The sequence below is a fragment of the Bos grunniens genome, chromosome 3 (genome assembly GCF_055505025.1).
Source record: "Bos grunniens cultivar Pamir isolate PY7600 chromosome 3, Bosgru_T2T1.0, whole genome shotgun sequence".
Lineage (NCBI taxonomy): Eukaryota > Metazoa > Chordata > Mammalia > Artiodactyla > Bovidae > Bos > Bos grunniens.
In genome coordinates this window covers 119962723-119983466 of record NC_141167.1, presented here as the reverse complement: position 1 = coordinate 119983466, position 20744 = coordinate 119962723, and the positions used below count along the sequence as shown (strand labels likewise).

Below are 20744 nucleotides of genomic sequence, written 5' to 3'. Positions count from 1 at the left end.
TCTAACACTTCTCCCATTGCCTGAAGTGATTAGCGTGTTGCTGCTCAGATTTCATGAAGTGATTTCTAAATGATTGCTCACTTTGACCATATAAAAATGCCTATGTTTCATCGTGTCTTTGACTTAAACCAGAAATTCCTCCAGTTTGAATAATGGTTGTGAGTCACTTAGATGCTATGGCCAACAGATTGGTTCAGCATTCAGTTCTCATGGCTTAATAAAGGAAAAATATCTAGATTATTCTTGGCATGTAGCCTAATATTTAACTGAATCAACTGGCGTGGTAATTACTAAAAACAATATTAAAAGGCATATAGATTCATCATACTTTGGTTTTTAAAAATATTTATCAAAATAGGACCAAGTTTTCTATTCATCAACCTGCTAGCATGTTTCCATTCTTTTAAATTTAATATCCCTTTATGGATTTTCTTCATTGACTGGTAATATACCATTCCTGAGAACAGTCACCAAACATGACAGGGAAAAAGCTATTTTCGCTAGGGCCCTTTCCCCCACCTTTAAAAGCCAGTTGGAAACCACACATATAGACACCAACAGTAATTACATTGTCATCCCCATGAACAGACTTTTTTATTTAAGGGTATAATATATTGGTACCAAACTGAGTGGAGAATAAAGTGTAAATGAGAGTTTGAAATGTGACTTTTTTTTAAATGCTAGCAGATAATAAACCACCGGAGCCTATTGTCTTTATTATCAAAGTTTATTGTTAGACTCAGTTCCTATCTACTGGGGAGTACAACTGTGTCTCAATATGTGCTATAGTATCTCTAGGGTAATAGCCATTCTGCAAAATAGTTGTACTGGGGCTCTGTTAGGCATAGATCATAAGTCAGTGGAAGAGTGAGCCCAGAAAACCCTGACAGTAGAGCCATTACTCTAGAAGTTCCAGTGCTATGCAACCTGTAAGGCATCACCTGTCAGCTGATGATGAGACTCAAGGAGGTGTTGGTGGAATGAAACAGGAGTTGAACCCATTTTCTACTCTTCTCTGCAAGACAACTATGGCTCCAGTGCAGGAACCAAAAACTAGGTCTTATAAAATCCTTTAAGCTCCCAAAACAAGTAAAACAGTACGTAAAGAGGAAAGGGCCAGGAACCAGGGTAGTGGAGGATAAATTAAGTGGAATTGGAGGGAATGAAAACTTCTGGAATGAAAAGTAGCTGGATTTAGATGCCATTTGAGATGATGAAGAACACAGTGCAGGTAAAAGCAAATGAGGAAACAATTCAAACTGAAAAGTAATCAGACACCAGAAGTTAAAGTTCCCCTCTTGGAGGAAAACTGGTTTTAAAAAATGAGGAACATGGGTCACTAATAATAGGAATGAGTACCTGAGTAGAAATAGGTGTTTCAGGATGCCAAGAATATTATACAAGTGAGCTGGGTCTATAGGAAGGAAAAGTGGTTATGGTAGCCTGTTATCCAGATCTGACATTGGAATGACGTTTCTAGCAATGGCTTTGTCTATGAGGTTCTGGCATATTTTTTTGTAGCACAGGTAGTTTTGATGGAATGTTTTAATAACACTCAACTTATGTGGGAATGCAAATTAGTATAGTGTAAAATTTCAAAAATCTCCCACCTATTTCTGCGGGATAGAAGTTTAGAAGTCCTGAAACAGTTGTGGCTAAAGGCCCAAGCCCTCTTACCACCCTGTGATAAAAATATTAAAGGAATTAACCAAACAGTATCAGGTGAGTCAGTGAGCTTTGTACCATGTAGACAGCAGATAATTTATGGTGACTTCTGCAGGCAGCCTGAGAAACAGAAGAGCTTGTGTACTAAATGCTACCCTATCATTAAATAAAATAATAATGAAAAATAGGGCCATTAAATGAGACCCTAGAAAAGTCTAGCTGCCAACCAGATTGGGAAGATAAATAAAATAGCATAGTTTATTTTAATCTGTATCTTCCATACTAACCTAGTTTGTAGAAAAGCCATCTGCTGGCACTAGGCCAGTATGTCTGAATTTTGTCATTATTAGCATCTCATTTTTCCAAAAAAGGAAATGTGTAAGTAGCACGTGTACATAAATGGCCATTTCTACAAAGCCTTCTCTGCAGTCTTGACCTGTGTGAGGACAGGTTCTACTGATGGAAGCATTTTTAGAGGCAGAAGGAAAAACATTAACTTGAGGTTTTCTCCAAAGAGAGAATACCAGTGGGGTTGGGCCCATATGATGAGTTTCTTGTTGGTGTTGAACAAATGGTATCTTCTCTAGGAAATACGTTTGTTCACACCTGTTTACAGGTTCTATAAACATAATTTCTAAAACAAGAAATGAGGCAGAAGCAGTTTCTTTTCTAATCACGTCTCTGATGAAATGAAGGGTCCTCAACTTTTTGGACTCCTCATGGTGTGGGATGGGGTTGGGCTCTATCCCAGGGCCGGATGCTCACGCTGCTGTCCAGACTTGGGTTATTTCAAGCCCCATGGCCTTTTCCTGCTTCTCCCTGTGCATTCAGGCTGCGAGGAATCTTCTTGAAGATTTTCCTCCCCAAATGTTCCAAGCACAGTTCTATTTGCTAGAAAACAGAACATAAGTATGAGTTAACCTTTGGATTTTAGACACTGTGTAACTTCATGAACATAATTATTCCACTAGTCACATTTCCAAACAGATGAGGAGAGGCCATTTTATGCCCATATGTCTCCTCTCAAATGTCCTGTCTACTTCTGTAACTTACTCAGCTCAAAACCAGGGCAACTATACAGAGACCTGTGGCTGTCAAGATGAGCCAAAACTCATGGTTCTGATGGGATGTAAATGCATGGCCCATGTCCACAGCTGTGCCCCAGCCTTATTTTCTTCCTTTTGACAGTTTTTGGTCCAGTCCTATGGGTAGCATATACCTTAGAAAATGAAAAATACACAAAAATGTCATCTGCTTAAAATCCTTCAAGCTAGGCTTCAGCAGTACATGAACCAAGAACTTTCAGATTTACAAGCTGGGTTTTGAAGAGGCAAAGGAACCAGAGAACAAATTGCTAACATCTTATGGATCATGGAGAAAGCAAGGGAGTTTCAGAAAAACATCTTCTGCTTCATTGACCACGCTAAAGTTTCTGACTGTTCAGTCGCTCACGTGTGTCCGACTCTTTGGGACCCCATCAATCGCAGCACGCCAGGCCTCCCTGTCCATCACCAACTCCCGGAGTTCACTCAAACTCACGTCCATCAAGTCGGTGATGCCATCCAGCCATCTCATCCTCTGTCATCCCCTTTTCCTCCTGCCCCCAATCCCTCCCAGCATCAGAGTCTTTTCCAATGAGTCAACTCTTTGCATGAGGTGGCCAAAGTACTGGAGTTTCAGCTTCAGCATCATTCCTTCCAAAGAACACCCAGGACTGATCTCCTTTAGAATGGACTGGTTGGATCTCCTTGCAGTCCAAGGGACTCCAAGAGTCTTCTCCAACACCACAGTTCAAAGGCATCAATTCTTCAGCGCTCAGCCTTCACAGTCCAACTCTCACATCCATACATGACCACAGGAAAAACCATAGCCTTGACTAGACGGACCTTTGTTGGCAAAGTAATGTCTCTGCTTTTGCATATGCTATATAGGTGGGTCATAACTTTCCTTCCAAGGAGTAAGTGTCTTTTAATTTCATGGCTGCAATCACCATCTGCAGTGATTTTGGAGCCCAGAAAAATAAAGTCTGACACTGTTTCCCCATCTATTTCCCATGAAGTGATGGGACTAGATGCCATGATCTTCGTTTTCTGAATGTTGAGCTTTAAGCCAACTTTTTCGCTCCTCTTTCACTTTCATCAAGAGGCTTTTTAGTTCCTCTTCACTTTCTGCCATAAGGGTGGTATCATCTGCATATCTGACGTTATTGATATTTCTCCCGGCAATCTTGATTCCAGCTTGACTGTGTAGACAACAACAAACTGTGGAAAATTCTTAAAGAGAGATGGGAACACCAGACTACCTTACCTGTCTCCTGAGAAACCTGCATGCAAGTTAAGAAGCAAACAGTTAGAACTGGTCATGAAATACCTGACTGGTTTTGAATTGGGAAAGGAGTACACCAAGGCTGTATATTTAACATTTAACTTATATGCAGAGTGCATCATGTGAAATGCCAGGCTGGATGAATCACCAGTTGGAATCAAGATTGCCAGGAGAAATATCAACAATCCCATATACTCAGATAATACCACTCTAATAGCAGAAAGTGAAGAGGAACTAAAAAGGCTCTTGAGTGAAAGAGGAGAGTGAAAAGGCTGGCTTGAAACTCAACATTAAAAACAACTAGGATCATGGCATTTGGTCTCATCACTTCATGGCAGATAGAGAAAAAGTAGAAACAGTGACCAATTTTCTTGGGCTACAAAATCACTGCAGACAGTGACTGCAGCCATGAAATTAAAAGACGCTTGTTCCTTGGAAGGAAAGCTGTGACAAACTTAGAATATTGAAAAGCAGAGACATCACTTTGCTGACAAAGGTCTGTATAGTCAAACCTATGATTTTTCCAGTAGTCATGCATGGATGGGAGAAGGCAATGGCGCCCCACTCCAGTACTCTTGCCTGGAAAATCCCATGGATGGAGGAGCCTCGTGGGCTGCAGTCCATGGGGTCGCTAAGAGTCGGAAACAACGGAGCGACTTCACTTTCACTTCTCACTTTCATGCATTGGAGAAGGAAATAGCAACCTGCTCCAGTGTTCTTGCCTAGAGAATCCCAGGGACGGGGGAGCCTCGTGGGCTGCCATCTATGGGGTCGCACAGAGTCGGACACGACTGAACCGACTTAGCAGCAGCAGCAGCATGCATGGATGTGGGATGATGATTGTGCTCAGTTGTGTCCTGACTTTGTGATCCCATGGACTGCAGCCCACCAGGTTCCTCTGTCCATGGAATTTTCCAGGCAAGAGTACTAGAATGAGTTGCCATTTTCCTCCTCCAGGGGATCTTCCTGACCCAGGGATCAAATCCACATCTCTTGTGTCTCCTGCATTGGCAGGCAGATTCTTTACTACTGCACCACCCAGGAAGCTACAGTCCAAGGGACTCTCAAGAGTCTTCTCCAGCACCACAATTCGAAGGTGGCTGAGCGGCGAAGAATTGATGCTTTCAAACTGTGGTGCTGGAGAAGACTCTTGAGAGTCCCTTGGACTGCAAGATCAAACCAGTCAATCCTAAAGGAGATCAACACTGAAGATTTACTGGAAGGACTGATGCTGAAGCTGAAGCTCCAATACTTTGGCCACCTGAGGCAAAGAACAGATTCATTGGAAAAGACTGATGTTGGGAAAGACTGAAAGGAAAAGAAGAGGGCAGCAGAGGATGAGATAGCATTAGCGACTCAACGGACATGAATTAGAGCAAACTCGGGGAGACAGTGGAGGAACAGAGGAACCTGGAGTGCTGCAGTCCACAGGGTCACAAAAAGTCAGACACAACTTAGCGACTGAACAACAATGGGGTGGGGGAGGAAGGTAAATACGGTAAAAACTCACTGTAACTCAAAGTTTGGTATTCAGTGGATGCAGTATAATGGTTAGCAGGCTGAATTCATAAAGGGAGGCTGAATTCATGGAGAGAAAGGTTAGACGACATGAGAGGAAAAAAGCAATTTTAGTGATTTTGACCATAAGAACTTCTAATTGGCTCTGTAATTCTGAGGATCTCAATAACACGGGACCAATGTTAGGAGTACAACTTGATTTGGGCTTCCCTTGTGGCTCAGCTGGTAAAGAATCCGCCTGCAATGCAGGAGACCTGGGTTCGATCCCTGGGTTGGAAAGATCCTCTGGAGAAGGGAAAGGCGACCCACTCCAGTATTCTGGCCTGGAGAATTCCACAGACTGTATAGTCCATGGGGTTGTTGCAAAGAGTTGGATACAAGTGACTTTCACTTGATTTGGGGGCAGGGAAGGAGACTTAAATCACTCTTCAACTTACACAGCATGAAGTGGGGGGTGTCTGACAGGAGATTTCTCTTAGCATTTCATTTAGAGAGAAAGAAGCAAGTAGGATGGAAATACCTAATTATACCTTACAGGAAAGAAAAAAATATCAAGATACATTTAGGTTCTTTATAAAAGGCATGCTCTCTTCATATTAAACACTGTGTGGAGGAACAAATGAACTGAACAAATGAACAAATTAGGGAAATAACAAAAAAGTGGAATGGTCTGTTCTCTGTATGCTGCCCACTGTTAGGTGGTCACTCTCCTCTCTCAGTGGTGTGGGGGGAATAATCATTCTACTTGTGTTGTGAGGTAGTCCTCCACTCCCAACTTCCTATTAAAGCTGTGGCCCTTCTATATACTTAACTCGGAAAATTCCAGGCCTTATTGTCCTCAGACTTCACTTACTGGAGTCCTAGATAAGCATTCTGGTTTGTTTTTTGGTACAGAATTTCAGTTTAAAAATATCACTCTTCACGTGTCTGTGAAATTATTGTAATTGTTTATTCCATGTGAATGTCATCATGAGGATAAGATGATGCTTTAAAACAGACTTTTGATGTCCCAGGGAAAAGCAAACATAAGCTATTTCTTTCATTCCCCATTGGGCTACTGCAGACTACCCCAGACAGAAACTTGAGACCCAGGAGACACAGTTCGAAGGTGCATACGTCCTTACATCCCAGCCCTCCAGGCTAGCCAAGATGAGCACAGTTGCTTCAAGTGAATCAGGTACACACGTCGGCCCTATATATTCAGCATGACTTACATGGGGAAGAAAAATTTTGGTTTTGCAGACAAAACTTTTTGTTAATGGAGTCATGTCAAACTATGCTCCTTCAGGATTAAATAATTTCAGCATTATGGCACTCAGATTAAATGTTCAGGCAGCTCACTCATTGTTCACTTCATGCATTATACAAAATACCCATGAAATAAGCCAGGCAACCAAAGTTTCATATGAAGGAGAAAACGCTGATGGCCTGCTACCTGCAGCACTGCACTGTGAGTTCGAAGAGTTCTCAGAAACCAAGAATGGCAAGAGACAAAGGGTGTTTGTGAAACCCAACATGTCCCACAGGGAAGGCACCCAGTGGCCCCTCCTGGCTGCTTACCTCGGCTTTCCCTCAGTGGCTCTCCGTCAGGCTCTCAGTGTCACACTCCTTGGGCGGTTCCCCTCCGCCTGGCAGCTCGCTCTCGATTTCCCACAGCACGTCATCCTCATCCTCCAGGTTGCTGGAGATGTGGCACTTCTTGAACCCTTGGACGATGGACTCGCTCGAGATGCTATTCCATGCCACCATGACCCACTCCAGAAAAAGGCCCAGAGGCGGCTTCTTGGCGTTCCCGGTGGGGCTTAGCGCCAGGTTCCCCGCCAGGAGCCAGTTGGAATACTGGGCCCGGACACTGTCATTCAGTGGTTTGTAGACCACCACATCCAACACCTGCAGCTGTGAGGTCAAGCCCCCCGGGATGATGACCATGTCAGTGTTCATGCTCTCCATGGAACTCTTCACTGAGTCGGTGGCGTGGCCCCGGAAGCCATTCAGGATCAGCAGCCCTCGCTGCTTGGGCACCGCGCCCGTCCTCCGCCTCCACACCACCTCTAGCCAGTCCTGCATCAGATCCTCCGTCATCCATCCATACCGGTGGCAGCGGATTTCCATGCCACTCGGAAACTTCCCAGGGGGGATGTACGTGCCCCTCAGAATGATATATGGAGGTAACTTCCTCCCATCAGCCAAGACACCAAGCATGGCTGTGATTTTCAGTTTCTCCCTCCCTGGCGTCTTGACTAAGACAGGCTTTTCCCCCTGGTTGTCCACAGTCACCCTCGAGGGCACCTCTAAGCAAATTGGCGTCTCGTCTGCGTTTCCCATCTGAGCCACCTGGTAGTCGTGTGCCCTGCGCAGAGCCAGGACGCTCCGCTGGTAGGTGACAAGCTTCTCCGTCAGGTCTTCGGGCAGCTGCTGGGGCACGGGCACCTTATGTCGCAGTGACAAGTCATACCTCCGCATCATTCTTCGACACCAACCCAAGCTAGCCTTGAACCCTTTCTCTGGAATGTTCATCTCCTGGGCGATCTCCAGAGCTTTCAGCTGCATGGCCTCCCTGGTGATGGGGTCCCCTTTGGCCTGCATGTATCGCACGTATTCGGCCACGCGCTGGTCCACAAGGGCGAAGCGCCCGTTCTTGGGGCCGCGGAAGGCACGCCGCATGGCGTGGGCGTTCTGCAGCTGCGGCTTCACTTTGCGCCAATCGCGGACGTTTTTCTCCAGCACCCCAAACTGTTTGGCCGCCTGGCAGTTGTTGGTGCTCTCGGCGTACTCCACCACCATTAACTTGAACCCTGCGTCGTAACTGCGGCGCATGCCCCGGCTGAACTGAAACTTCCCGGCCAGGTCGTCCGCCGAGAGGTCATACCCGGGGAAGCCCATGGCCATGTAGAAGGGGTACCCCTCGCCCCACTCGGGCAGCTCTGTGATGTCCCGAGGCAGACGGAGGCCAAAGCCATCCAGGTGCTGAGCCTGGGGAAACTGCGAGGCTACGTTCATCGGGCCCGCCCAATCTGGGGGCTTCATGTCGGATTCTTCCTTTTCTGGAAGACATACAGGGAGGAGTGAAGACAGTGCCCATGAGTCAAATGATTTTGGGGTCATTCCTTGATTTGTTTTTGGTCAAAATACCGAGACTACTTGAATCTGAAGTTCACTAAAAGCAGTCACTTTAATAACAGATACTTCCAAAGTCCTCACCCCTGTGCCAGTTCCCATAGATCACCACTTCTAATTCTCACAATAACTGTTTCTTTACTCTGTCTTTGCAGATGAGTGTAGAAAAATTAAGTAACGCATCAAGGTGGCAAAGCCGGGAAGTGACACAGGCTGGCAACTGAACACAGGCACCCAGCTTGAGTAATGTACTGACTGTGAGGGCCACGCTTGGGCCAAAATAACCTTCACCTGGGTGAGAAGCCAAATGCAACCCATTCTACACATAGTGTTACAGAATTTCTATCATCATGAACTGAATCATATCCCTTAAACAAAATCTATAGCAATACCACACTTAGCAAAGTTAAGCTTATAAGGCTTAACTTATAAGTTTGCATAAGGTATGGTTTTATAAGGTATGGTTTTTGCATACCCATGTCAGAACTGGGTTTCACTGTATGTTTCTATTTAGAGAGTGGTCACAGAAATTAGATATTACTCAGGGATATTACCATATGTCACCAAAACTAAGAACCCATTGATTGCAAGATGTACCATTATATGCCATTAAGAAAGAAAAAAAAAAGAAAAAAACCAATACAATATTGTAAAGTAATTAGCCTCCACTTAAAATAAATAAATTTATAATAAAAAAAAATGCCACTAGTGAAACTGGAACATGCCATCAGTTTTAAGTGTTAGTCACTCAGTCGTGTCCAACTCTTTGCGATGCCACGGACTGTAGCCCAGGTTCCTCTGTCCATGGAATTCTCCAGGCAAGAATACTGGAGTGGGTTACCATTCCCTTTTCCAAGGGATCTTCCTGATCCAGGGATTGAACCTGGGTCTTTGGTATTGCATGCAGATTCTTAACTGTCTGAGCCACCAGGGAAGACCCAGCAGTTTTAACAAGCATTCTTAATTGCAGAGATGTTAAAGTGATGAGAGAAATACATCTTTTAGAATCAATGAAACACAGAATTTTAAACTATTACTTATAGAGAGAAGGCAAATAAAATCATTCTGGCTGCTGGGAAGCTGTATTTATCCAACTCCTGCTCTCTCATTGTTTCTCGGTACAACGCTGTATGCTTCTTTAGATGTATTTGCTCAAATGTGTACTACAGCTGCTACTGCTTTTTCTATCCAAGATGAAGAAGACAGGAAGTCAAGCAAAGCACCCTGGATGCATGCTTTGTCACGCTGTTTTCCTTAGTTTTCAGAAGTGTGTGGTGTGCTCCCAAGGCACTCAGGATGTGCACTGGACCAAAGCCACACAAACTTCAATTTCATTCACCTGCATACGAGGTTGCATGTTGAGATTTATAACCCGCAGTTGACAGATGAAGAAATGGACAATCAGAGAGGTGGATGAAGTTGCCTAAGGTCACACAGCATGGGAAACAAGGAGATTTTTTAAACTCCAAAGCCCATAGCTTTTCTGCCTCAGAACCTTGTCTTAGGCTTAAATACCCCCCAGAATGTACCTTAATGTAAACTTAAAATCCATCTTCATAATTCTCCCACTGGATGCCTTCTGGATTGGGTTAATCATAGTACCTGCAAAGGTTCCTCCTTGGAGCTGCCATTCGTCAGAATTCTGAGACTCCTCCTCCCTTTCCAACCGAGTGATCATGTCAGGCTTAGGGAATGGGAATTCTGTTTACAGGAAATAAAACAGGTTAACAGCTGTGTTACTGTCTTGGACAGTTGCCAAAATAAGTACTTTGTGATACTTAAGCAAACCTCCCATCCACTCTCACCCCTATAGTCTTCTCAGTATGGAGATTTATGAAAGGCCGTAGAGAAGAATTCAAGGATACTTAAAGAAAAACTATGATGGGAAATACGTCTGTCCAAGGGAATTTATGGATCTTTGCTAATGAGGGGCCGGACTAGCAATGACAAAAACGAACTGCATTTAGCAGGGAAGTGGGTGTATGCAGCCACTGATCTAATGAGCATTCCAGTACCTGCATGAGCCAAGTGGGGAAATCCCTCCAAATGGTTAGACTCTAATAATATCAGTGCTGGGAGGGAAGCAACAAGGATTCTTTGGGGATATGTCCCCAAGCTTCTGAGGCTGACAGGATAACAGCGAGGCCTGCCTTCTCTCCTAGGAGAGAAGTATAAAGTACAGGCCCAGATCCACAGTGACATTTCCTAGATGTCTTTTTTTTTTTTTTGATAAGTATGCCTGGGTTGAATGAGGATGGTTCTGAGAGCTGGCATAAGCTGCTGGGTAGGAGGACACAATATTTATATCCTGCCTAATCAAAAACAGGAAATTAAATGGACACAGGCATTGAGGGGACAGAGTCCAGGTTCAGGAGAGAGGTATGTTGGATACACCTGAGAAGAGAGACATGGAAGCAATTCTCTGGGCTCAGAGCTTCTAAGGGACAAAGGAAAACAAAGTTTTACCCAGAGACAGGACAGTTTCATAATTCATCCTCATGACCTCCCGGTAGAGAGCCTTTTGTTGCTCCGTCAAAACTTCCCACTCCTCATCGGAAAAATATATGGCCACCTCATCAAATAGGGCTGGCACCTGCAACAGTGAACAGGCTTTTCTCAACGACTAGTTGGCACACGCAGACACAGATCACACACCATTGTCTCACAAGGGCGGCCTGGGCCCAGAGACACATCAGTCCTCACACGGCTCCAAGAAGCAAAATCTGGATGTCAACAAGCTCCTCTGTGCCCTGCTGAGTGTTTGCCACACTCCCATTCATGGATAAGGAGAGCAGAACCTTGAGATGAAAACTCCCCACCATGGATCACCAGGTCGAGAGACTGGATCCTCATCCAAAGCAGGGAGAGCTGATCACAGCTCAGCCCCCACCCAGAGCCAGTCAACCACAGGAATGAGCACCCTGAGACGGTTCCCCTGCCAACACAGCCCTGCTGTCTCCCTCAGTCACAGACCCTCAGACCACGGGGGTGCTGGTGGTTGCCTGGGCACTAGTCTCCAGTTGCAGAGCACTAGCCCCAGTGTATGACTCAGAACCCCAGAGCTGCCTGGGGAGGAGCCGGTGAGAGAAGGGACCTCATCTGGCCTTTTCCAATCCATAAGAGGATGAGGATGAGAGAAGGGCTAATTAGAGCTTCAATTTATGTAATGAGATACTAGAGTAAACTGGTTTGCTTTGACGCCTAGACCCACAGCAGAAAGCCCTAAAGACAGAGCTCCACTCCCCGCTCCCGTACCTCCCCGACACCATGGGCCAGTGGGAGAGGGTGCCCACGTGGTCAAATGCAGCCAAGCCACCCAGACCAACCTCCTCTTGTTCAACTCTTTCCTTTCTTTTTACTATGTGTCATCTTGCAGTCATTAAAAATCCTATTCCAAAGCTCATCATATTTAGTGGTAAAGCATCACTGGGCTGCTGCGTTCAGAGCTATTTCCTGTGGCACAGTCTAGGGCCTGGGAGGGGATCATGATGATGTTTAGAAAAGTTCCGTGTCTGCATGGTCTGCAGCTTCTTCAGGTGTCTGGCCATCAGTCATTTAGACCTCCTGGCCTTTCCGCCTTATTCACAAAATCCACCCCATCCCTCCTCACCCTCACAGCCCCCTTCCACATAGGGAGAACTTTCTGCAAAAGGCTCTGTAACTGCTTCATTTATTTTCCCCCACAACCCCATTTAATCCAGGAGGAAACTGGCTCTGAGCAGCCCTGTTTCTGGTCTAAAAATCACACAGCCAATAAACAATAGGGTTGAGGCTGGGACCTAGGATGTCTGATTTCAAGGCTCTGGCCCTTACAGAGGGCAGAATGGCCTCCCTGGTACCCAGCTTGCAGGCTTGCACTTCTACCCCACACGCTCAGTGGAACTTCACTCCTGCAGTTCCTTGAACAAACCATTCCCACCCCTCCAAAGACCAGGAGGTCTCTATACATGCTGCTTCAGAAGTCTTCCTCATTCTTGGCCTGGCTGACACCCATCCGCCTTCCAAGATTCAGCCCAGATATCCTGTTCCCTGGGTAAGCTGGCCTCAACCTGGGCTGTGTACCTTGTAATGCCCTGGGCTCAAGCTCTGTGGCACTTATCACACTGCAGGATCCTCTTGGTTTACCTGTCTGCTTCTTTCACTAGAGTATCAGCTCACTGAGGGCAGAACCTGGGCTTATTTTGTTTTGTTCCCCTAAGCCTAGGACACTTCCTGTAGAAAGTAATCCCTTGAAATGGTGTTTTTGAGTCAAAGATTTAAGTATATACTCTCTTCGCTTCTCTTGTTCTACCTGGAATAGTTTCAAATAATCATTAAAATTTATCTGTCACAAAACTGAGCCTACTCTCTTGAGTAAGAATGGACAAAAATGCCTAGTGTAAAATACCAGGAGGTATAATGGATGGGTCTCCGGGCTCTGCTCAGATTTCATCAATCTGGAAAGCCAGGAAGCTAGGAATTTTCCATCCCACCCTATCCCACTTCCCAGGCTTTTGAACAACTCTCCCTTTGGCCTTTTCTCTCCCTAGGAAATTTCAGATCTAGGCTATACCTATTTATAGTCCCTTTCCCTTTGCTGATAAAACAGGACACAGGACGGGCTGTGCCTGTCATTTCAGAAGGGCGATCCCTATCAACACTCATAGAAGGTAACACGTACCCAGTGTGACAAAAATACAGCAGCCCTGGAGTGGTGAGCAGGCACCTGGAGGCTGGGGTTGGATTCATCTCCTCCCATTTACGACTGAGCCACAGAGGGTCCTCAGACAAGCCCACATGATGCTTCAGAGGCACACGGTGTAGTGTGGCTTAGCGATGCTGCTCACAGCAACCTTCTGTGAGAACTGAGCAAGCCTTTAGCCAGGCCCTGCTGTGCAGGCCTCCCTGCTCTCTACAGAGGCCTTTTATCTGGTCAAGCACAGAAGGTAAACAGGGCCAGCCCTGGGCCAAACTCAGAAATCAGGCAGCCAGCGTCCAACCCCCAGACACCCACCCTTGCTTGGCCTCACAGGTAGGGGCCCTTGATCCCTGCCCTCCTTCCTTCCCAGAAGGTCAAGGTCTCATCAGATAGGTGTTCTTCCTTCTGCTTGTGTGCACTGCCTCGCTCGGCTCCAAGAGCTGGCATTCCAATGCTTATCTAACCATCCTAGAGTACTTACACGCTGCCCAGGCATGCTGACGAAGCTGTATAACCACTCAACAAAGACAGTGGGGCTCTTAGGGCAGAGGCCTGGGACCAGTGCACTGATAGAGTGCCAGGCACTGTGTAGGGCACTCTTTCTTGCACTTTTATTGAATCCTTTAGATAATACAAGGATACAGGGATCACTACCCCAGTTTTATGGGTGAGCAAAAGGCTGATAAGCATCTTGCCCAAGATCACAGAGTTAGCAAGTCTGACTCCCATGCCCACACTTTCTCAGCAGGTCACTTAGGCCCCTGCTTCGTGGCAGTAGGAAACCCCAGGGTCCCTTAAGCAAGATGAACCAAGGACTTCTTCCTCAGAGCTTCTAAGGAGAGAGCTCAGACTCCAGGGTGCAGCATATACCCCCGAGTGGCTGGCTTGAGCCTGGGGCCCGCCCTTCTTCTCTCAACCGTCTCCTCCACTCCCCGACACGCACTGCAGGCTCCAGCTGCAAGAGCTGCTGCTGACTCTACACATAAACTTTTTTTCCCAGTGCCTGTGCTCCTGGCTTCCTAGATAGCAAGATTTTCCGTTCCCTTGGCTGGTTCTACCTCTGCCTAAGACTTGGTTCAAAGTACATCTTCCCTTTTCTCTAGCTGAAATTGTATTTCTACTCCAATTCTCCCATGCAATATTACCCTTATAGCATGGTTTAAGATTGAAAGCTTTTATTGATCACCCTAACACAACCTACAGCCAAAACACGTATGTAAGAGACAGATTTGATTGTTTTCTTCTAGTTGCCCTGGAACAGGATTTTTTTCACTCAGCACTGCTGACACTTCTGGCCAGATCATTCTCTGTTGCAGGGGCTGTCCTGGGCATCACAGATGTACGGCAGCATCCCGGGCCTCTACCCAGGAGATGCCAGTAGGCTCTCCCACTTCCCAAGTTCCACCACAAGTCATGATAACCAGAAATGTCTCCACCCAGATGTACCTGGGAGGGGGCAAAACTACGTACTACTCAAGACCAGGTCTTTGCCTGCTTTTTCCAGGAGTTCTCAGGCCTGTAGGAGAGACTGACATCTACCACAGAATTCCAAATACTGTGCAATTAATCAGATTTACTTTCCTGTCTTACTCATAAAACAAGTATTAATAATTCCACGAGACTAAGGACTTTGTGTTAATGACACTCAGCACTGCGCTGAGCAACTGTAGATGGATGGCCGGTTGCTTGGATGCCACACGTGCCGGTCCTCCTCCTCCAGCCCAAGCCAAGCATGGGCTTCACCTTGCTCCTCTCTGTGTTGTCCCAACAGATTCTAATGCTTGCTTCTACTGCACCCGTTTTGCATGTTTCTCCATCCTGTCTAAATGTTCTCGGTTGGCCAGTATAGCCTCAAAGCATTGAGTTCTTGCTCAGGGCTAGATGGGATGACTCCTGCACTCTAAAATCTCCCCAGCTGCAGGGATTAGAACTGAGGAGGACAGCAGCATGGTCTGAAGAGACAGAAGCAGTCCAGCTTCAACAGCTAGACTGGCAAACCCGCAGCCTGGAGTCGTATTTTTTTTTTTTTTCCTAATTGAGTATAACATACATACAACAAAATGCACTACTTTTAAGGTTCCAGCTCAAGAGGTGTTTTTAAGAACAGAAGTCAGCATACATGTGTATCCAGGGGCAAAGCAGATAACCCTGCTGCACCTCATGCAGTGGGAGGGGAGTAGGACGAGATAGTTTGCAAAGACCGTGATTCTATGGATACAGATCTCTCATTGGAAACAAAGCGTACTATGTATACCAATGACATTCATATACAGTGGAAAACCAAGCAGAGAAAAGGAACGTCATTTGGTGCTTATTTAAAATGTTTACCATGCACGCTGAGTTATCATGAAGTCCAGTAAGTACTGTAAATGTATACAACTCTAAGTATCTGTTCCATTTATGCTTTAAATTTGAATTCTATCACGCTACAATGTTCGGACGTGCTCCCTACTCACTGCTGCCTACCATCCCAATCCAAGGCCAGCTGGAAATGCAGTTCTGTCCTGTGTCAACTACCGTAAGAGGTGTTCACACAGAACCAGCTGGCCTCATCCCATACAGCTCTCCTCATATCAGCTCAGTGCCCCAAGACTTAAATGGTTTAAGTGGTTCCCTTCAATCAGCAGTAGGTGACAAAGATTTTCTCCTCACCCCAAACTTGGTCAGCCTCTGAGCCCTCTTCTCCACTAGGCCTCTACCCTGGACACATACACAGCTGCTATGGTCCACAGCCTGCACAGCCCAGTTTTAGCAAGAATTTCACTAAGTTAGTTTAGAAAGAATCTGTTGATGCCACTGTTGATGGCTCCACTTAGCAATTTTCCATTCACTGAGCCCTACGCTCTCTTTCCTGGCTATAAATCCCCACGTGTCTTTACTGTTGAGCTCTCTCCCGTTCTCTTCTCTCTCCTATTGTGACAGTCTTGAAGCCTATCTCAGTATTCTGAATATTAATATATTCCTTAGTATATTCCTTATTATCTAAACAAGTGCCAGAATAATTTTTCTTTTACACATGGGTCAGCAGACATTTAGTTGATATCTACAAGGTGCCTGGCATTAAGCAGGATATAGGGAATCCATGGATACAGGAGAGAGACACAGTCATGGCCTCTTGGACTTCCAGTCTTGATGGTGATACATTATGTGGCTAAAGAGATAGTTCCCATAACCAGCTTCTCCATTCTTCGCTGTGCCTTTTAAAGCCACAGAACTGTTTTCTCAGGAATGCAAACACACCGGACTGGGCTAAGCTAGGCTATTTTTACTTCCTGTGGCTGCCTGAGGAAGAGACTTATTACAAACCTGGCTCCCAGGCCTGCCCCTCACAGCTGTGTGAGAACCCCACACCTTCTTACTTACCCATCCACCCTCTGAGCAGATTCGGACTTTTTGCATATCTGTGGGGCCATCCTCCAGTTCCCGGCTCTGAATCTCTTCTTCTTCTTCCTCTTCTTTCAGGGTCAAATTCAGAGGGCAGGCTGTGGATGCCATCTCTGCAAGCAAGATTCAGTTCAGAAAAATCAGGTGCTAGTGTGAACTCTTCAGAGCCTGTGAAGGGGGCAGCTCAGGTTACACAAACCTTTTTAGCCCCAGGACAGTTCAGGGGAACAAGAGAAAGGGAAGAGCCAGGTCTGGGGAGCAAGGGCTTCAAGGAAAGCACCAGGAAGGTTTGGAAGGTGACATTTAGTTATGAAAAGAAGAGGGTTGTAGGCAGTCAGCATACCTGGCTGTCTTCAAATATTTAAAAAACTGGAAGAGAGACCAAACTGGTTCTGTAGAGACCCAAGGGCATAACAGGTTGGTGGGTAAACATTCCAGGAAGTTTTATTAATGCAACAAAAGGCAGAACTTTCTCACAGCCAGTGCCACCCAAACATGGAATCAGCAGCAGGTGTGTTGGCTTCCTGTCAATGAAGGCGTTTGAACTCATAGTGCACTCGCTCAACTGGGTTGTTCCTACAGGGCCAGTTGTGTCAGGAGGTTGGTTGGCCCAGAAGACCTGGATTTTCCAGAGTCAAAGGTTTTGTCCATGAGCCAGGTCAGAAAATAGAGTCATTCTGCCTTTAGTGACTTTCCAAGCCCAGGACCCTTAGTGAAGAGTAATGCTTGGATACCCAAGAAGAGGCAGAAATCACCAGGGTCTGGGACCCACCCCTACCGGCAAAACTCGTTGCCTCTGGACCGCAAATTCTCTCTTCTGCGAATTCTCTTTCGCCCAGCTCCTACGCCAGTACAAAGGCCGCGCTCCTGCCCTCTAGGGGCGCGGGCAATTCCTAGGTGTGGAGTGAGTGTGCATCTGGTGGGCCGCATCCTCCCAGGCTTCCAAAGAAAAAAGATCCTTCCGGAGTTCAAAGTCCGCTTCTTCGGTATTTTCAAAAAGGACGGGCAAATGCAGCAAGATACCTCTGGGGCGGGTGAAACAGGCTTCAGATCCCTGGAGCTGCGGCCATAACTCAGCTACGGCCTCGCCTGCCTGCTCCCGGGAGGTGGGGGCGCCGCCCCACAGCAAAGGTGTGGTTTAAGAGGTCCCCGCCGCCGCCGCCCACCCGCTCGGCGCCCCGCCCGCCGCCGCTGCCGCGCCCCCGGGGCGCGCTCGGGTTTCTCCAGCCATCTTGTCCCATTTCCCTTTCTCCGCGGCCCCGCGCCGGGAGCGCTCCCGCCGCCTGCCTGCCCGCGCCCGGCCCGGCCCGCCTCCCCGCCTGGCCCGCTCCCGGCCCCAGCGCACCTGCCGAGCGGCCGGGGCCGGCACCGCCTGCCTCCCCCGGCGGGCCCGCAACAAAGGCGGCGGCGGCGGCGGTAGCAGCTGCAGCGTCGGCGCCCCCGCCCCCGCCGCGGCCCAGCGGCCTGGGGCCCGAGGGAGGGGCCGCGCTGCCCCCGCCCCGTCCGCCCGCGCGCACTCACCGCCGGGCCGAGCGCCAGGGCGCGGGCCGGGGCCGCGATGCAGACGCCGAGGGCTGCGTCCCGGCTGTCACAGCGCCATCCTTCCCGTCTCTCTGGCTTCCCGTGCGCGCGGCCCCTCGGGAGGGAGGGGAGAGGACACGTGGTGGGAGGAGGGAGGGTCCGGCCGGGAGCTGAGAGTGTTGGGAGGCGAGGGGAGGAGCGCGGCTGATGTCAGCGGGCTCGGCGGCGCCGGGGGACGGCGTCCGCGCCAGCTCCCGACCCTCCTCCTGGCGTGGCTTCCGGCTGGTGAGCGCCCTGCGCTCCTCGAGGCTGAGCTCCTGACCCACTGGCAGCCTATGCCTCGCCTGCCTGAACAGTCGTGCACTCTGCCCTCTCTGCTCCCCTGGTGCAGTTTCCAACGCTCCGTCTGTGACCTCGGCATAGATGAGGCAGGAAGAGCCCGTATTTACATTTGAAGTGAACGTAGCCTGGGTGCGCGCGTCCCTGCGCTTATTTGCATGAACCACTGCTTTGCGCTTAGTTAGATGAGTACTCCGGGTACTCGGGGCCGTGCTTCAAGAAATGTGTTATGAAGAATGACCAGCAAGGGCATGAGGGAGAGTGAGGGGTGTTGGACTTTGGGGGAGGCCTGCATATGCACATTCTGGCAGGCATATCAGAACTTTGTTGTTATGGTTCAGTCGCTCAGTAGTGACCTACTCTGTAGGACCCAATGGACTGCAGCATGCCAGGCTTCCCTGTCCTTCACCATCTCCTAGACTATGCTCAAACTCACGTCCATTGAATCGCTGATGCTATCCAAGCATCTCATCCTCTGTCTTCCTCTTCTCCTGCCTTCAATCTTTCCCAGCATTTTAGGGTCCTTTCCAAGGAGTGGTCTATTCTCATCAGGTGGCCACGGCATTGGAGCTTCAGCATCAGTACTTACAATTGACTATAAAGGGTTGATTTCCTTTAGGACTGACTGGTTTGATCACTCTGCTATCCAAGGGACCCTCAAGAGTCTTCTACAACACCACAGTTTGAAAGCATAAATTCTTTGGTGCTCAGCCTTCATGGTCCTACTCTCACATCCATACATGACTACTGGAAAAACTATAGCTTTGTCTATACGAATCTTTGCCGGCAAAGTGATGTCTCTGCTTTTCAATATGGTTTCTTGGTTGGTCAAAGCATTTCTTCCAAGGAGCAAGCGTCTTCATTTCACGGCTGCAGTCACCGTCTGCAGCGATTTCGGAGCCCAAGAAATAAAATCTGTCACTGTTTCCATTTTTACCCCGTCTATTTGCCATGAAGTGCTGAGACCGGATACCATGATCTTAGTTTTTTGAATGTTGAGTTTTAAGCCAGACTTTTCACTCTCCTTTTTCACTTTAATCAAGAGGCTCTTTAGTTCTTCTTTGCTTTCTGCCATTAGAGTGGTGTCATCTTCATATCTGAGGTTATTGATATTTCTCCCAGCAATCTTGATTCCAGCCTGAGCATCATCCAGCCCAGCATTTCGCAAGATGTACTCTGCATATAAGTTAAATAAGCAGGGTGACAGTATACAGTTTGATGTACTCCTTTCCTGATTTGGAACCAGTTCTTTGTTCCATGTCCAGTTCTAACTGTTATTTCTTGACCTGCATACAGATTTCTCAGAAGGCAGGTCATGTGGTCTGGCATTCCCATCTCTTTAAGAATTTTCCACAGATTGTTGTGATCCACACATTCAAAGGCTTTAGCATAGTCAACGAAGAATAAATAGATGTTTTTCTGAAATTCCTTTGTTCTATGATCCAACGGATGTTGGCAATTTGATCTCTGGTTCCTCTGCCTTTTCTAAATCCAGCTTATACATCTGTAAGTTCTCAGTTCATGTACTGTTGAACCCTAGCTTGAAGGATTTTGAGCATGTAAAATGGAGGTAATTGTGTGGTAGTTTAAATATTCTTTAACATTTCCCTTCTTTGGGATTGGAATGAAAACTGATCTTTTCCAGTCCTGTGGATACTGCTGAGTTTTCCAAATTTGCTGGCATATTGAGTGCAGTGCTTTCACAGCATCATCTTTTAGGATTTGAAATGGCTCGGCTGGAATTCCATCACCTCCACTAGCTTTGTTCATAGTAATGCTTCCTAAGGCTCACTTGACTTCACACTCCAGGATGTCTGGCTCAAGGTGAGTAATCACACCATTGTGGTTATCTGAGTCATTAAGAGCTTTTTTATATACTTCTTTTGTGTATTCTTGCCACCTATTCTTAATCTCTTCTGCTTCTCTTAGGTTCATACTCTTTCTGTCCTTTATTGTACCCATCTTTGCATGAAATGTTCCCTTGGTATCTCTAATTTTCTTGAGGAGATCTCTAGTTTTTCCCATTCTATTGCTTTCCTCTATTTCTTTGAATATATCACTGAGGAAGGCTTTCTTATCTCTTCTTGCTATTCTTTGAGACTCTGCATTCAGATGGGTGTATCTTTCCCTTTCTCCTTTGCCTTTCATTTCTCCTCTTTTCTCAGCTATTTGTAAGGCCTCCTCAGACAGCCATTTT

At 47.0% G+C, this 20744-nt stretch overlaps 1 protein-coding gene across 11 annotated transcripts; it reads right to left on the bottom strand.

Annotated features, from left to right (window-relative positions):
• Positions 1 to 708: 708 nt before the first annotated feature.
• On the bottom strand, positions 709 to 18302 carry POGK (pogo transposable element derived with KRAB domain). Of its 11 annotated transcripts, none has more exons than XM_086393882.1 (7): positions 18209 to 18302; positions 17031 to 17712; positions 16667 to 16800; positions 11092 to 11218; positions 10228 to 10326; positions 7069 to 8552; positions 709 to 2556 (listed from the first exon to the last, which is right to left on the bottom strand). In XM_086393882.1, the coding sequence occupies exons 3-6, from the start codon at positions 16796 to 16798 to the stop codon at positions 7081 to 7083; spliced, it is 1830 nt and encodes a 609-aa protein (XP_086250008.1). In that variant the 5' UTR covers positions 16799 to 16800; positions 17031 to 17712; positions 18209 to 18302; the 3' UTR covers positions 709 to 2556; positions 7069 to 7080. The 11 variants fall into 11 exon arrangements, with proteins under 11 accessions (XP_086250008.1, XP_086250010.1, XP_086250011.1 ...); XM_086393884.1 differs by having other exon boundaries at positions 17466 to 17712; XM_086393885.1 differs by lacking the exon at positions 18209 to 18302 and adding an exon at positions 18033 to 18140 and having other exon boundaries at positions 17466 to 17712.
• Between the last annotated feature and the right edge of the window lie 2442 nt (positions 18303 to 20744).

Excerpts from the sequence above, each read along its gene's own strand:
- POGK (XM_086393879.1), bottom strand. The coding sequence starts at position 17,617 with ATGCGGCCCACCAGATGCACACTCACTCCACACCTAGGAATTGCCCGC. Across the intron at positions 16,801-17,465 it reads AGAGGCAACGAGTTTTGCCG|AGATGGCATCCACAGCCTGC; the intron begins GTAGGGGTGGGT and ends TCTTGCTTGCAG. Across the intron at positions 10,327-16,666 it reads TCTGCTCAGAGGGTGGATGG|AATTCCCATTCCCTAAGCCT; the intron begins GTAAGTAAGAAG and ends TCCTGTAAACAG.